This window comes from Aplidium turbinatum, chromosome 17 (genome assembly GCF_918807975.1).
Source record: "Aplidium turbinatum chromosome 17, kaAplTurb1.1, whole genome shotgun sequence".
Classification (NCBI taxonomy): domain Eukaryota; kingdom Metazoa; phylum Chordata; class Ascidiacea; order Aplousobranchia; family Polyclinidae; genus Aplidium; species Aplidium turbinatum.
The window spans coordinates 723,150-739,185 of NC_137488.1; the positions used below are offsets into that span (position 1 = coordinate 723,150).

The window sequence follows — 16,036 nt, forward strand, 5'->3', positions numbered from 1 at the left end:
TGGGGCGACACGGACATAGTAGGCCTATGATCTCTTTGTTTCGTAGTTCATTTTGTTAATTCCAGTAGAACTCGGTTAATCCGGATCTTCGCCTAATCCGGATAAAACTGGAAGTACAAATGATTTGTAATCTTTTTCTTGAGAAACAGCTTTGGATTATCCGGATTATTTAATCCGGATCTTCGCCTATTCCGGACAAAAGTTGCGCTTTCTTTATCGCTTTATCCGGATTTGCCTGTGATTACTTTGTTTGACCGTAATTTTTTGTAAGTTTTCCATAGAAACTCGTCTTCGGTAACTATTTTCAAAAGTTTTGAGTGACTACAGATTAGTCCGACACGCATGTCTGAAGATGAAACTTTTGCCTGTATATGTTCTTGCGTTAGACGCAGAGTCTACAAAATACATTCATTTTAAAAGAACTCTATCACTGGGTCGCTAATGTGGTGATCGCGCGTCTCGGAATTGGCAGATGACCACACTAATGCGTTCAATTTCGGTAATTTTTACCGATACCCTCCTACATAGGTAACGTCAGGCTTGATAGAACCGTCATCGGTTAATCCGGATCTTCGCCTAATCCGGATGGAATCGCCGGTCAAATCGAATCCGGATTAATCGAGTTCTACTGTAGTTGTCAAGATCAAGTGAATTTGGTGAAGTTATGAGAATGAATATCCATAAATAAAAACAGTTAGGTTTGGTAACCAGTGAATTTATCATAAGGGAAGCTTTCACTGCTGTAAAGGCAGCTTCTTCAGTAGGCTATGCTTATTCCAATTAACTGTTTTAACAGTGTTCGACAAATGCATCTTTGCTGTTTAGACCTCCAAAACAGACCAACTATCTGTATGAAAACAATTTTCGTGCTAAAAAAATATTGTTTCTTTTAGGCTATGTTACAAGTGATACCGATACGTCCCTTTTGCCCCAAACAAGCTACCCAAGAAAATCTGTAGCCTAATTATAAGCAAAAATAAAATATGCAGAAAGCTCATTTTTTGGAGGATAGTGATCCATTGTTTACCAATGTTCAAAACTAAAGAGAAACTAAAATTTTCAAAAACACCGAACATCATGTGGACATGTTTTTATAACAGAGCTGAGAAAACTATTTCGATCTTGGCCGTCAAGTGTGGCACAAATATTTCTTATGTGGAATATTCATTCAAATAATTTCAGAAGATAGAGGAAAAAATGTTTTAGTTTTTTTTAACGCAAATGTTTGTTCTTCCTCGCCCGCTCTTAAAATGCATTCTCTCAAATTTGTCGTGCACTTGTGCAAGTAGGCTACATTGTGATGCTTTTAGATTTTTTGAGTGCAGTGTCGGCATCGCACAAATTTTTTCTGCCCTGTCATCACTGCCGGTAGTTCACAGGATCAATTAGATTTCCAAACCGTTGGACCTTGGAAAAGTTAGATTCGAACACTTCTGCTGCCTTGTCGCCGCCGGTGGAGTCTTCGGCAAGGCTGGTATGATTATGAGGCGGCTCGTCTTTTCGAACCGCAACCCCCAATTGTATTCGTAGAAGTTCAGTTTGTTTTTACTTCTGACCATCGCAACGGAAAAACAATATATGCCAAACATAGCAGAGGTCTAGAAAAAGGTGGAAGCGACAAAACGTGGACGTTATGACGTGTATGATAACAAAGCAGGACAATCAGTTTAAAATATGGCACGGTCGCAACACTATTTGAAAGCAGTTTAAGTATTTTCCACTTAAATTAATTAATGGGCTGACTCCATGTTTTCTCTTTTTGCTATTCGGGAATGTGTTCTATGAAATCCTGGGTTGTCCTTATGCATTGCAGCGCAGTCCTTATGACGTTTGCTTATTGTGACGGAATTTGAACGAAGCTACGCATTGAAGTTTCATAATTGGTGGGCTGCAAGTCGAACAATCCCATCTATGAAGCGTAAGGAGAAAGACAATCGCATTGTTTGTGATATAACAATAAAGAAGTTACTGGGAGGCTGAGTTGGTATTTTGATCAAACAGTAAGGAAACGTAGGCTAACTGGCCGCAAGCCAAAATATAATTATTTTAAAAGGTTTCATTGTGAATATAGCTTGATAGTTGACACTAGGCTGCGTCATTGGTAACAAAACCTAGGTGAGAGGTTCTAGGTAAGCGATAGACTACGTAACAGTTCAGCAATATTTCTTGTGTCAACAAACATCTCGAATCAAACGTGCAGCCCTTCCATGACCACGAGCCTCCACTGATCATGAGGCCTCTTTGTATCTCGTCGGCTAATCTATCTGCCACACAATGAGGACATCCTGTTAAAGATACGAAGGTCCTCCGCCCCTTCTCGCCCAACCATTATAAGGCAACTTATGTTGGCCGACAACCAACGCGCATGAAATGCTTTCTCGGCGGTCATTTAAATTAAAGGGCTAAACATTTCTCCTCGACTAACAGCAAATATATTTATCTTATAATGTAACAAAAATACCACATAAAGTTATTTCTAAAGGAATCAATAAACCCAGCGGTTCTCAAACTGTTTTCATTGCGACTAGGGATGGTTTAAAACCGTTTTTTTAGTCGTCGTTTTTTTAATCGTTGTTGTGTTTTTTTTTATCTGTTGTTTTATAGTCTACGATTTTCAACCGTTTCATACATTTTTTCGAGCAACAACTGTTTTTATTTATAAGAACTGCAAAAAAGTGTTGAATTATAGCTGCTGAATAACTTACTATAAATTGGTTTGCTGCAGTTTTGACTTAGTTCTGTAATTCAGAAGTGTGGCCGCATGCTCAGCAAGTGCTACCAATTTAACCATCAACTTCAAGTGCTGCCAATGATGAGGACTGTTCAGACCCAGCGGCGTTCTATTTCAGTCATTTCTTTCATTGCATAAATCCACTAATGATAAGTATTGTGACGTTCTTTTGAAGTCTGTCGGTGAGTCTACAGTCTAGTCTACTGATACAGGTTAACTCATCGATAAAAAAGTAAGTTCTAAAAAAGTTCTTTGAACTTATACGTAATAAACTTGAATTTGCCAATTTAGTTTGATACTCTTTACTTTTTTGTTTATTTTATCACACTGCACATCCTTTTGGATCATTAGTGAAGTCATAAGACTCAATGAAAAGTTTAGTGACGAGGTTTTATTTTGGTAACTTATCGATGTCTTCATTATTTTAAACAAATATTCAGGGAAGCAAAGTGGAAATGTTGTTCCAATATTTAAATTTTAGACAAATTGTTGGTGCAAAAAAACATCTTTTTTTTAAAAGAAAGCGAGCACAAAAAAAAACGACTCACATCTCTAGTTGCGACACCTTCGGATTGGTTTACTGGGCTAGCGACGCATTCAGCGTTAGGAATTTTAAGTAATTTTTGTTTATTCGTACCAGCATTTTGTCTAGCGGCGAAGTGTATTAGAATAATTGTACTATGTGATTGTCATATCAATCGGTGCAGTTTCGCAATACAGTAATGAGCTAGCATGCAAATGCCAGGGGAAAATATCTGTAAGCACTTTACAAAATTACCGCCATTGAGTTTACATACGAAACGAAATCATTGTGCGAGGCCCTTAAAAAATTGAAACGAGGGCGTCGCACAGTTTGAGAACCCCTGCAATAGAAGAAAAACAATGTAAGTTATTCAAATCTGCCACAGTAGTAAACATTCATTTCCTTCAACTAAACGAGCAAGACTGAAGACCTGAGTTGAAGAACTACTTAGTTAAGTTCAAAGTACAACGTTTAAAAATTTCTATCACCGTTTTTTAATCTTTTACAGGGTGACCCAAGAAGATGCGTACCCATGTTTTATTCATTTTTTTCACATTTGGAACACATCTTGGGAAAGCCATAAATTGACTAAAATTGACAGAAAAAGCTAAAACTCTGCTCAATGGTCTTTCATAAACTGAATAATGTGTGGTTGTAATTTGAAATAAATCGCTTTTCAATCAAAGTCACAAATGAAATTTTCATGGGTACGAATCTTTTTGGGTCACCCTGTATTTCTATGCAAACACCAGCGTGTGTTACAGCGAAATTAAGTCGCTTTTATTCAATCAAATTTTGCGCGGGGACAGATAATGACCAGCATACAGCATATTTTTGGTGATAAGTCACATTTGGTGGAAACTGAGTTAGTTAAGTAGTTCTACAACTCAGCTCTTCAATTATAAAACATCTACGTTGCGAAAGTGTAGTGTAAAAAACAATGCTTTGTGGAGCTGATGGAAAATTTCAAATGCAGGGGCGAGTGGGACATTCCGAACCAGGCGCTTTGTCATTGCATCCAGCCACCACATTCCTACATTAATAAAATTATTTTTTTGTAGCATATCACAAATATTGTCGAATTTCATCCGGCATTCCCTTGAAAGGTGGACGATAAATCATGTTCATGATGATAAACAACAACCTTCCCAAATCATTGCAAGCAGCACAGGTTTCTGATGACATGCTTGCTTCGATTTCGTTCACCACCAGGTAGCGGAGGACACGTTTAAAATCCAAACCCTCCATCGAATATTTCCTCCTGAACTTCATCGTCGCTCTCTTCCGCCGTTTTGTGGCCATCTCCATTTGCTAAATTCTCCAAACCAGCTCCTCGACCAAGTGGGACTCCCACGGCCCTGTGGACGGCCTCAATAGTGGCCACATTGACAAAATACGACATGACGACAGTGGGAATCCGTTCACGTAGTTCCGCCATCAGACGATAAGCCTGCAACAAACAATCAAATTTCTCGTTGCCGCTACATGTCATGCGGGCGACAATTTTATAGATAGGTGTCGCTGGGATTCTAATTTTGAAGGTGAACATTATTTTCCTATGTAGTTCAAAGGTTGCTGGGATAAATGGATGATTTTCATTAATGGCCAACTTCTGTTGTTCGTGTGAGAGTTGCAAGCAAGCACCAACCTTGTCGAAGTCTTCTTGTCCTGCGTGATATTCCACCAGAAGGCCATAAACGTCACCGTACCTGACCGACGCGTCGAGGTCGTTTTCTGCCAACAAACTGTGGCAAAGCTTGATTCCCTCCTCCGGGTCGCTCTCAAACAACCTGGAAGCAAACGGGAAGTTTGGTGAAAATTAGAGATGTACCGATATATCGGTATCGGCATCGGTGATATCGGCCATTTTTTGAGTATCGGTATCGGCATCGGTATCGGCAAAATTTGGCCGATACTGTGGCCGATACTAAACATGTAATAAAAAGGCGTTTGCTGCGAATTTTCTGCAGAAGCAAAGATATAGATTTTTTAAAGTAGTAACTAACGTCACATTGATGTAGAAAAATAAAAACCTGTTCAAATTTTTGATACCTCACACTCTCATGACTTCATGCGCACACCTTTTGGCATTGTTTGCTTACAGTGATTCTTTCACTCAAACAAAACGTTTTGTTTCAGAAGTTTTGCGTTGTTCGATTCTTAAGTTGTGAAGGAGACTCAATTTCTCCAATATTTATCATTTGTGTTTCTTTTTTACTCTCAACAGAGGATAAAACCAGGCCAGGACTGCCCAGGTGGCGGAAATGTGTATAATTTTGCATCGTTTTTGCGTTGCTGGACGTTTGGGGGACCCGTGTAACTTGGTTCTTTTTGGTGGGCTGGTTCTGTCGGTTTGTGATTTGGTTTCCGCATTTAGTTATGGTGGACTCGCCAAGCTTGGGCAATGTCGTGGCGGAGTGGGTGGGAGCGGTGAGACTGCGAGTCCTCGCTGGGCTGGTCAATAAGTGGTCTTGTTGCACCTGGGATGGCGGCCTCGTTGTGGGGGGAGCGTTCTTCTCGGCTGTCGGCGCGGTGCTGGGCACTCACTGGTGTGGCGGGCTATTGCAATTCGCTGGCCATAGCGGTGTGGCTTCCACACTAGCCATTTAGACCATCCAATCAACTATATGTTTCTCGGCAGCCGTTTTGCAGCAAGAATTGACATCGACAAGAATTAAAATGGCTAGTGTGGAAGCTGCACCGTTGTGGTTGGCGGGTCGCAGCTGCTCGCTGTGCTGGTGGGTGCTCGGCCTTGTGCTGGTGGCCGGGAGGGGCGCTCCTTTCTTCTTCGCGGTGGGGTTGTCGTCTTGGGCGCGGCAGGACCGTTTTGATTGGTTTGGTGAGGATTCGTGGTCCCATTGCTTTCGTGTTGGGCCTGCTAGTTCTGCCGTGGAATTGTTTGGGCTTGGTGGGTATGTTGCAGCGAGGGGTGGAAGTTGGGTCGCGGACTGGTGGAGCCGGCTTGCTGGGGGCAGCCGGGTTGCATAGTTTTTTTGGACGTTTAGCAGCGTGGGGGCGATGCGGGATTGTGCATTTTTGCTGCCTGGGTGGTCTTGGTCTGGCAAAAGCTTTTCAACCAAACGACAAGCGCCCTTAGGTTGCATATTACTTGTCGAATAGTTTTTGTACGACTACACAAATCACTTGGTTTATATTTTACATCTTATTATCAATTATGATAGCCTATTTGGAGAGTTTGCGCAAACACTTTATTTAATTTTTAAGAAACCCCAATTATGATGTAATGTTTCTTCCCTTATACCCTAGTCCTCAATTATGGTGGCCTTTCATTACTAAAACCTACTATGACACAAAAATGCGGTTGAGATTGGATTCTTGAATCTTTAATAAATTATACCAATTGAAAGCTTTTTTTAATAGTTTTATGCAAATAAGGTAAAACTTAGCATTTGATATAATACCTTGCAAATACCAAAATTGCATCTTTTTGTAACACCAAAGTATCGGCCAAAATATCGGTATCAGTATCGGTATCGGCCTAAAAAAGTGATATCGGTATCGGGATCGGTATCGGCCACAATATTGGTATCGGTACATCTCTAGTGAAAATCAACAAGGAAATATCTAGAATATGACTTTGGAAAAGAAGTTGTGTTGACATACCAAAGGCAAAGACATACCAAATACCAAAGGCTCGCAACACAACCGGTCTACTCATAGTGATTACTTATATTTTGTATGTTACAAATAATGACGGAACGTCTTCAGCTTTTCCAAGTCCTCAACAAGAACCTACATTTTTGAAAATGAATTTAATCAGCCGTTAACCTAATCTTAATACTAGTGGCGAGATAAGTCACTATATAAAAATGCACAAATAGCGGGAAGCCAACAGTTCAAAAACTGAACAGACGAGAACAGAAGACAGATGAAATGAAGGCAGATATTCAGTAACGCTTCCTGAATTGTCGCATTCCATAATATACTGTAATCTTGAAACCCTTGATATCACTAGAGTTTAGATGCTTCCGTGCTATTCGGCCACTCCAGACCAGAGGTTAGCAACCGGGTGAGCTTCATTGGGGGCTCAATTTATAAAATCAAGTTTTGTTCGAAATTATCTGTGGTAAGAATGAAATTATATTTGAAAAGTGAGCAAGATCCAAGCTAGAGTAAAAAGGTGGGAATCTCTGTTCTAGACGGAGGTTTGTTTGCAAATGGTCTATTTGTCATGTTCGAGGGTCATGACGTGGCGTGGCGTCCAACCTTCAAAGCCAACCCAGAACATTCAATCGGACGCAAATTCGTAAATTACAGGTGGATAGAAACAGTGGGAGAAAATTTGAGCAAAAAATTATCTATTTTTCACTGAGAAACGTCTTTTCACGCTTTCGTTTTCAGCGGCAAAACCAAATCAGTTCATGACATGACATAAAATACGTAACAAACACAGTATTGTGATATGCTTACGACATAAACAAGTATCCTAGCAACTTAACTCTACACAATTTTAATTAGACCTGCCGCTTCACTTTTAGAAACTTAACGTAACGCGTGGACGTCGCTATAGGGGAAGGTAAGGCAAAACGGACCGTCCAAAAGAGTTGGCAATTAATAGGCTCGCTGACGGGTTATGCTTGTGCTAAAAAGCATAGCTTAAAGGAGCACTTTTCCGACAAAAATGGTAATTTTTTACCGGTTTTTGCAGGGGGAAAAGCGGACCATAAGCGGGGCAAAACGGAACCGGGGGTCTGTGTTCCCCACTTTCCTCTTAAGGCAAACACATACGAAAATGAAATCATGAATAGTTACTGCAAAGCATCATTCAAACTTGTTCTCTTCCCAAAAGTGGTATGCAAAGTCACCAAGTTTTCACGTTTGCTGCATTGAATCCAATCTTCTTTAGTGTGATCTTGGCAGAGATTTTCACAAAGCAAGCAACACCCTTTAGTAGGAGAACTACCAACAACAGATGCTTTAGACTGCTTTGAAAAATGTCTCCTCTAAAATTTCTTGAGTATTGACCCCTTTGTTGGTCTCTCAACAAAATACTTTTACTGGAAAGCTTGTTAGCAGTTCCTATTGTCGAGTCTTCGTTTACCTGGAGGTGAACTTAGCAGAAGTCTGTGTAAATATGTCTGCTATCGAAATCTTCGTTGGGCCCTTTGACGAGGCGGGAACTTTTGTCAAATCAACAAACTGACTTTATACTTCCATTTTCGTCTGGTCCTTGAGGAGTCCGTTTTGCCTCAACACAATGCTTCACATAAAACAATTTCGAAAAAAACTGCTTCACTAAAAGACTCCAACTGTTCATGATTAATAAAGAAGTATTTCCCTACAATTGATTTAGCAAACAAGCAACTTCATCTTCACTTTAACTTTTGAAGCTAACACCGACACGAGGCTTTTCTTACAACATCCTTTAAAAAAATTATCTTTTCTCATTCCTTTATTTAAACAGGAATCCGTCTCGTGTTTTCACAGAAGCATTTTCTTGGTGTTCATCACGATTTAGTAAAGGAATGGTGGCGCCAGTATTTGTCGTTTTCGAGAAACATGGGGGTCCGGTTTGCCCCGCTTTTCTCTAATAGCGACGGCCACGATCACCGCTATAAAAATAGTAAAACTGTTTAACATCAGACATCGCTTCTTCTTTTGTATAAGACAGGATTGTTCAAATTTCAGGGCAGGTGATAGAAAGCCAGGGACATTGAAAAGTGGGACATTCAAAAATGACATAGTCAGCAGTTTGTTCTTCAGCGCCACATTCGTAAGCCGATGAAAGAGCCAAACCCCACTTGTATATGTTGGAATGGAAGCGGCCAACTCCTATTCGGATTGTGTTAGGCTTAACCCAAGTCAGCCGGAACAGGTCCATACCAGAGGGCGTGCCAACGGGTGAGGTATAAAACCATAGAGTTTGGTGTCGTTGACACATTATGATGCATTCCAAGTGTCTTCCATATAATGTGGTGCGCTGATGGTATGATCGCTGAATGCTTGTGACAATGCAGCGGCAGCAAGCCGGATGTATGACGGCTCCTTTTGGGGAAGCTCGGCAGGTTGGATGCCTGCAAGGATTGGTAGGTACTCTGTTGAAGTTAGGCGAAGTCAAAGTTCGCAATGCGCCATTGGTTGGTCGGTCGTTTAGGCGGGTGTGGGCACTGCGCAAGGTATCAGCGCCTACACCCCACGTTGTGCCCTTGTCAAGCGTTTTAGCAAGGCGACGCGAGATGTCAGTTATGCACTCAAATTTATTATTTGATCACCCAACTAACAAAAGTTGGTCACTGTTTCAATTCCATAATAGAAACTTTCTTTGCAATCTGCAACTAAATCTTTTCCTTTATCACATTTCCCAGAAATAAAACAGTTTGCCAGTCTTGCTGTTGCTCTCTTCGTATTGACGTATCCTTGCATGTACCCACCTACCACACGCCTTGCATTGCATCGAATTTCTCATCACTCTCTTTCCACATATTGCGCATGGGGCGAGTTTGTTCTGTACAACTATACCTTCCGCTCCACTCACCATCACTTCCGTTTTTTCTACATTTAAATTCATAATCGTAGTCTCAAATGCTTCTTTCCATTTCGCAAACTTTTATTCTAGTATACTGTAGTTTCGGGAGAGAGTTTGCTTTCTTGTACCACAGGCAAGACACAACAATGCAACAGGGCTGAGCATTATAACAACATATTTTACATATTTACAAATAGTTTTAATAGTCGAACGTTTTCGGCTCAACTTAAGCCCTCATCAGGAATCTGAAAATATTTATATAAAATGCAATAAATTTCAACTTTTTGAACGTAACTAGCTGACTGACTGCAAGCATCAATAAATAAGCAGCAATTAAAACCAATAATGTGGAAAACTGTATGCACTGCAACTTCTCACATCTCCCTTTTCCTTGAACAGTGGCACAACAATGCTTTCTTTCCACTCTTGTGGCATTCCATCACCATCCAGGGCCTTTTGACAAAGTTGCATCATCACTTCAAGTCTCTGTTCTCCACTTGCTTCAATTTAATTAAATAACTTAATTCAATTTTATTTTTCATTGCTGGCGTGAACATGAAAAGAACGATAAAGTAAACACAAGAGTTTGGCAACAACAAAAGAAAAAGATGGCAAAACCAAAACGTTTAATATGCATCGATGAAGCAGTTTTTGAATATAAATATTTTTTAATTTCGATTAGCCACCAAACCAAATTGATATTGCTTCGTTACTCGATTTATGATTAAAGCAGTAGAGACGTTCAAAGCTTTGCTAAAGTTGCTAAACTCCATTTTGACATCGTTACAACAACGCGAGACGTTGGAACAACATGAAGTAATGGTCACAAAAGAAAATTTAAAGGCGAAACAATGGAACATAACTTACAAAAGAAAGCGGGAAAACAGAATTTTGCAAAAAAAAAAAAACTTTTTGATTTAGGTCGAATTCTCTCGATTTTGTGTCTAGCCATAATTTACAAATTCGCTAACCAGTCAGTAGTTGTGGAGGGTAATTCATCCAACGTGAGAAGCCACGTTTGTCGTCTAAGTCAGTGATCGACGAAACGCCAGAAATAAAATCAAACCAAAACCTTCCAACATCTTGTGGTGACTTAGCGTTCGGACACGGGAAAACAACGGCGCATAGTTTAAGAATGCATTTCGTGTTGTTCCGTGTGAAGCTATTACGTCCAAGCAGGTTTCATGCAGCCAATCCATGAGGACGTTAATGAGGACCTCCACGACCTGGATCGTCGCGTTGTCGGCGTGTGGCGGCTGATCAACACAGGGTTAACCATGTTGGAGATGTCAGACTGAAAACGATCTAAACCTAACGCTATGAATACATAATCAATGCATTTCATGAAATGAGATATCGGCTTTTAAGCTTTTTTGAAACAACATGATTTAATTACGTTGCAATAATTAACATTCCACCAAGCAACAACATGGACTCACTCGAACCAGGAGAATGTGCACAGATCTTCTAGCCAGATCAACCCACCTTCTCGTCTGCTGAAATTTCTTCACCAAAGCGATTCTCGTTTTCAGATCCGATATTTTATTCTCCTGCTGTTGTTTGTCTGCCATTTTTGCCTTAGCGAGACATTTGAAGGCTTCAGACATCGCGCCCAGCGCCTTGTCATAGTTCTGGTACTCATCGATTTCAACCTAAAGGAACCAAACATTCAAAGACATGCACAACCAAGAAGTCATGCTCCACAGTAATGTAGGTCTACTACAACAACCCGTCAAGGTAAAATCCGCGTCTCAGATAAACTTCATTGACCAATGAACTTAACACAAGTGTGACAAACTATACGTTCGCTGATTTGGATATTCGTTGAATTTTCTTGACATGCTTACGGCGCAAACAAATATCATCTTTAGGGCGTCCCATTTTTGAGCTTTTCAGGAAAAATTGAAAACGAGTTATTTAGAAAAATTATTTCTTTATCTATTTCTGTCTAAAAAATCAATGAAAAATCAATCAATGAAAAATCTTTCAACGAAAAATCAATCATTTAGTGTTGAACGAAGCTAAGAATCTTTGTAAATGTTTAAATATAAATTTTTGTGTTTGGATGAGATCAGTAAGTCATTAATGCTGCGAACAGAAGGGTAGACCTATAATAATCTATGATAGTCAGAAAGTCAAGCAATAAATGCTATTAATATTACAAAAAGTGCTCAATGCCAAGCAAAAAAGCCAAGCAGAGAAAATTACACCAAATTCAGTTACTATTTTCTATAACCTCTACAGCCTGTTTCACCCTAAAAGGGGGATCACCATAAGGTCCTCATTCAAATAGAAGCCAATTCGATGTAAATAAAGTCCTTCTGATGATTCCCAGTAAAAGGTGAAACAGGCTGTAGAGCAGTGGCTCTTAACCTTTTCTTTGATACACCTCTCTTTAGCAATGATTACATGCTTTGCGCCCCCCAACCCCCAATTTTTGAAGAATTGTAACACTAAAAGTAATTTTGTTTCAGTGCATTTATTGACCACGACATGTCAGTGAGATACCGCACTTGAAATTGCTTCTCAGCAACTAGATTTTCAATGCGAGGTCTAACTCCTGATTGCAAAACATGGATTAAGTAATCAACTCTTAGTGTGTCCTGGACAACAACTAGGGATTGTAGATCATGAGGATGCAAAACTACATCCGCTTGTGGCTTATCCGTAACACTAGAAGGGTTACGTTTTTTTCTGTTTTACAAAATAATCTACATTATGTGGGTTATATAAGAGAATTGAAGTTGGTTTTGAAGTAATTTCAGGTTTTTGGTTGAAAGCAAGCCAGCAGCAAAGCGTTAAAAAATGTCAAATTGGCAATTGACCCTTCTAGTGTTGGCGGAACAACGGAGTTCCGCTTCTAACAACAACTGCAATAGACAATATAGTTTTACAAAGATGTATGGATCCGAGCATTGTTTGTATTTGAATATCCAGGAAACACAAGTGAGTAATTAGGAAGACAATCTCGAGTTCCAGTTCTTCAAAGTGCTACTGTAGTGAGATTAAGCTAAACCCCACTTAGTAGTGGGGCTCAACTTGAAGACAAAAACTCTTTCCTGGTTCTTCAAAAATATATTTTATGGATTTCCAGGTTTTTCTCTTTATCTGGAAGCTATTTCATGATTTTTGCTTTCAAGACATTTATTGTTACTTGATTTGTAGACTCACATTTATTGCCTGCGAGTGCAGCATGCAAGTTACCAATACTGGATTTTTTCATTCAAACTCCATCTCTGGAAGAGTCAGGTTGAACATTAAAGTTTCAATAAGCGTGTTTCTTTGAACAATCAAACTTTCGTTTAAAAAATCCAGATAGTATATTACGAGCAGACTGCATGTCCTCACGCTTACACAGACAATTGAAATGGCGACTGCAAAGAGCTCCGGCTTAATAAACCTCAGCTTTGGTCAAGTTGAGTACTTTGAATAGGACACTTTTAATTGGTTCACTGGAAGTAAAGTCTTGGATGCTAAGGATTCGCGATAAACAATCCAATGAATCCCAGCACAAAAATTATTATATTCTCTCTCATATATAACAAAGTCATTGCAGAGCAAGTGCTACAAAAGCTCTGTCTGGATATAATCCTACCAGTGATCACCAATTCCCAAATAAATGTGAACTCCAATCTACAAAAATCGCCTACAGAGCGTTGAAACCGCTGCACACTGCAAAAAGACTAAATATCGTTGAAGAGCTTGCGTGCCCCTCGGTTAAGAATCACTGCTGTAGAGGTTATTAGAAAGTAGTAACTGAATTTGATAGTCAGAATGTTATATGGTAGCAGCCAAGATGAGCGAAAATGTATCACCCACGCATGAAGAAGTGATCAAGCATTACTATATCAAGAGTAATCTTCTTCAGGAAAGTAATGCCAAGTTTTTTTCAAAAACTCCACATTTTCATGGTTTAAAAAAAGTAGTAGCAAATGTGACCAATTTATGGATTAAGGCCAGTTAGCCCATACTTTCAAATTGCCGAGTTCCAATCAAGCTACAACACTTGATATTGTTATAAAACTGAGGGCAGATAAAAGGCAAACAAAGGCTGATTTTAACAGAGAATTGACTGTTCGAGCTTTGATTTCTCTGCATGTAAGTGCAAGAAAATCTCATCTTTCAATGCAATTCTGGAATGAAAAAGTTGTGCGCAAATGACCTTCTGAACGCCGCATTCCTGCCAAAGAATTCAAATCACTTGAAAAGTAGTATCAACAACAACGACAAACGTAGCTCACAAGAAGAAACAGCACGCGATCGCTTTGAATAAGAAAAAGGTTATGATTGAAGAGCAGTTGAAAGTGTAGGGGAAGACCAAGGAAAGATACAAATAGGACAGAACACAAGAGACTACGTTTGAGAATGGGATAAAGAAGCGACAAATGACAAGGAAGAATATATATATAAGGCAGAGAGTGGTTGGGAAATGATCCTGTGACCAAGACTACATATACACAGGCGTAACAACGTCTCACTTCTCTGCGACAGCAAGCCGACCAATCGACTCCGAAATTTTGAAAGAATTGAAACATCAAAATCATCAAATCAAATGCATCGAAAAAGATTTCGTCTTGGACGTTTAGGAAAAGCTAATTATGTTGATGCTTGGCAGCTTATACTATGACAGAAAAAGCATAGATGGTATTGAAAGATATGCGTTTATTTTATTTTTATTTTCAATAAAGATATTGAAACAGAAATGATGAAGCCGGTGCATGTGAAGGCTCATTGAGGTCGCATTTCTTCCGTTACTGTGGAAGAACTGTTCCAGGCTATAATCGAAGTCCTTCATTTTTATCGTCAGGAAAGAATAGCCCATACGCGATGGATCACTACAGAGAGTGGATAGCTAAAAATGTTTATATTTGGGTGCAACGCTGAACTTCAACAATCCGACAAGTTTTAGTGCATAGTTTCGTTTATGGTTGTATTTATTTACCAACATTTTTAGCCATTCACCTTTAACCATCAGCAGCTGATGGTCTCTCAATTGGGCTGTTCACAAGAGATTTGCTGCTTACGTACAAAGATATTGATGAACCCGCATTCAATGCTGTCTTAACACAATTCATCAAGCATGCATCCCGATGGTTGAATCTTAAAAATGTTGCTTTGAGCATTCACGCTGAAGTGCTGCCTTTCACTTTGGATGCAAACAAAACAGTTCTCCAGAGTACATCAACATCGCGGCTTTCAGGTATCCCGATACAATATGCAAGGCGTCGTTGATGGGTTTGTCGAACAGGTTAGCACGAGTACTACGACTCCATACAGAGGCAGAGTACTCTGCGGTAGAATGGACAAGAGCCAGAGTTCTGGTGCGCAAAGTTGTTGCTGTTTCACCTCAGCTCGTACCCACTAGTCGATAAACAAGCATCGCATGCGTCTGCAAATCGGTGTTGAAATGCCAAATTGATTAGTGCGCAGCGCACATATTAATTTGATGTAATTGACTGTATTGCATGCCTGTTGGAGGATTGCTAATCTGCAATTTACCTCTCATAATCAAGCTCTCTTGCTGTAAACATTCTAAAACTTCGCTAGGCGTCGCCTCAAGATGACGCCATGATGAAAAAAAAACAAAGTAATTTCTTTAATCAGCGGTGAAAATCCAGTCAGAATGACCCAAGCTTATTTTCCTGAAAAGTTTCCCAAAAAATGGGACACCTTAATCACCTTGCAACAATAGGTCCCTTCTGCGGAATAGCCTATTTAAAACGATCAAACCATGCGCTCGGGACCGACAGCTTTGTACCTGCGCGCACGCGTCATAGAAGCCGGCCAATGAGGCGAGGGCGCGCCCTTTCGTGTAAAAGCTGATGATGTTCTTCATGATTTCCGGGTCCTTTCTCCAATCGAGGGACTGGAGATAATTAGCTGCCATGACGTAAACGTTCTTGGTTCGTGAAACGCCAGCAAAGAAAACAATCTTCTCAGTGTCTCCTGACTTGAGCAGAGCCCGCATCGCCTGATCATTGGAATATTAATCATAACTAAAATAAATTTATAAATGAATTGATTTTTCTGATTTAGTGTGATATAATCTTAAACACTGAAACGCACTGCGTCACTGCATGTATTGCGTGCATGACGCTGACCATGTATTCAAATGGTTCATATCGCTCCGTCCCGACGGTCAAGAAGGAAAAATTAATTACCTTCGATGTTTTATAGGGGTTCGCTATATCCTGGATCTTGCAACAAGTAGCGTCTCTTGACATGAACTACTACGAAGCGAAGTCAAAAATTTTCTGCAGTTTTACAATTCTCATTAATTTGCAGAAACACAAAA

At 39.9% G+C, this 16,036-nt stretch overlaps 1 protein-coding gene across 1 annotated transcript in view; it reads right to left on the bottom strand.

Annotated features, from left to right (window-relative positions):
• Nucleotides 1-1,601: 1,601 nt before the first annotated feature.
• Nucleotides 1,602-16,036, bottom strand: part of LOC145786819 (intraflagellar transport protein 140 homolog) — a 78,721-nt gene continuing 64,286 nt past the window's right edge. The window contains exons 30-33 of the mRNA XM_082598559.1: nucleotides 15,500-15,712; nucleotides 11,227-11,393; nucleotides 4,903-5,044; nucleotides 1,602-4,704 (exon numbers count right to left, since the gene is read on the bottom strand). Of these exons, the coding sequence (XP_082454685.1) occupies nucleotides 4,483-4,704; nucleotides 4,903-5,044; nucleotides 11,227-11,393; nucleotides 15,500-15,712 (744 nt within the window). The 3' untranslated portion in view covers nucleotides 1,602-4,482. The remainder of the gene's footprint in view (nucleotides 4,705-4,902; nucleotides 5,045-11,226; nucleotides 11,394-15,499; nucleotides 15,713-16,036) is intronic.